Consider the following 1,645-nt stretch of genomic DNA (forward strand, 5'->3'; position numbering starts at 1 on the left):
CCCCCCCGCGAGTATCGCGGGTCCCCTTACTCGTGCTTATCTAATTCCCTTTTGAAGCCGTCCATGCTTGTAGCCGCCACCACCTCCTGTGGCAGTGAATTCCAAGTGTTAATCACTCTTTGGGTGAAGAAGTACTTCCTCTTATCCATTCTAACCTGACCGCTCAGCAATTTCATGGAGGGCCCACCAGTTCTTGACTTTTGAGAAAGGGAGAGAGGAAAAAAGCTCTGCTCCTGATCCCTCATTCAGAATTGTACTATTAAATATTTTCTCCGTATTCGGGCTTCTGATATTAGCTTAAATATTCCTCTAATGTGATTTGTAATACAAGGATCCTTTTGTTTTCAGCCAGAAGAAGATGACGACAGCCCGAGTAGTACCGGCGAATCACCCACAGGTAATGAGTCACACTGCTACCTGTAATGTGCTCAAAGATTCAACTTTTGGTACGCACAATGCCAATTTCCTCATAAGCCGGGAATCATTCCCACCCACTTATTCTGGTGATGTGTTGGCAGCTGGTATCTTCAGCGGGCTCCGGATTTAACTGGATTGCTGAGGTGGATGAAAAGTGTCATTTTCTTGGCCTTTTGCATTTGGGAGGCAGTGAAAACTGCGATTCCTATCAACCTCGACAGGAAGTCTAGCTGAGGAAGACTGTGTGAGGAGTGCTTTGGAAGTAGAGAAGCGTTATGCGGGGGTCCTCATTGTGGTTCCCGTGGATGCCATGGTAGGAAAATAAGAAGAGCCCAACAGTGGTCCTGCTAGTCCAGCCTCCTGTCTCACACAGTGGCCAGCCGGTTCCTCTGGAGGGCCAACAACAGGGCAGAGAGGCCGAGGCCTTCCCCTGATAAAAACATCAGAAGAGCCCTGCTGGGTCAGACCAGTGAGGGTCCATCTAGTCCAGCCTCCTGTCTCACACAGTGGCCAGCCGGTTCCTCTGGAGGGCCAACAACAGGGCAGAGAGGCCGAGGCCTTCCCCTGATAAAAACATCAGAAGAGCCCTGCTGGGTCAGACCAGTGAGGGTCCATCTAGTCCAGCCTCCTGTCTCACACAGTGGCCAACCAGTTCTTCTGGATGGGCAACAACAGGGCAGATCTGACTCGGCCGTTTTTTACATCGGTGTTTCCTACAGTCTTTATGTAAGAAAATTCTCTAGATCATAAATGTTTTATGCAGCATGTTATTCTTCTCATGCTGAGTAGCAGTGAGTGTGAAACAGATCTTGGGGTACGGGTGGACCAAAAGTACATCGGTGTTTCCTACAGTCTTTATGTAGTCAGTAAGAAAATTCTCTAGATTATAAATATTTTATGCAGCATGTTATTCTTCACATGCTGAGTAGCAGTGAGTGTGAAACAGATCTTGGGGTACGGGTGGACCAAAAGTTAACTAGGAGCAGCCAGTGTGATGCAGCGACAAAAAGGGCTAATGTGATCTTGGGGGTCAGACTGCACCTGGAGTATGGTGTGCAGTTCTGGAAGCTTCACTTCCAAAAGGACGTGGACAGAAAGGAGCGGGTGCAGAGGAGAGCGACGAGGGTGATCAGGGGCCTGGAGACCAAGCCCTAGGAGGAAAGGCTGAGGGACTTAGGGATGTTCAGTCTGGAGAAGAGGAGGTTGAGGGGGGACAGGATGGCTCTCT

At 49.4% G+C, this 1,645-nt stretch overlaps 1 protein-coding gene across 1 annotated transcript in view; it reads left to right on the plus strand.

The window, feature by feature from the left end:
- The window catches only part of LOC107112072 (ectodysplasin-A receptor-associated adapter protein-like), a 14,972-nt gene that overhangs the window by 11,503 nt on the left and 1,824 nt on the right, over positions 1-1,645 (plus strand). The window contains exon 6 of the mRNA XM_015413141.1: positions 349-397. Coding sequence (XP_015268627.1) covers positions 349-397 — 49 coding nt within the window. The remainder of the gene's footprint in view (positions 1-348; positions 398-1,645) is intronic.

This window comes from Gekko japonicus, unplaced genomic scaffold (assembly GCF_001447785.1).
Source record: "Gekko japonicus isolate JY-2015 unplaced genomic scaffold, Gekko_japonicus_V1.1 scaffold4347, whole genome shotgun sequence".
Classification (NCBI taxonomy): domain Eukaryota; kingdom Metazoa; phylum Chordata; class Lepidosauria; order Squamata; family Gekkonidae; genus Gekko; species Gekko japonicus.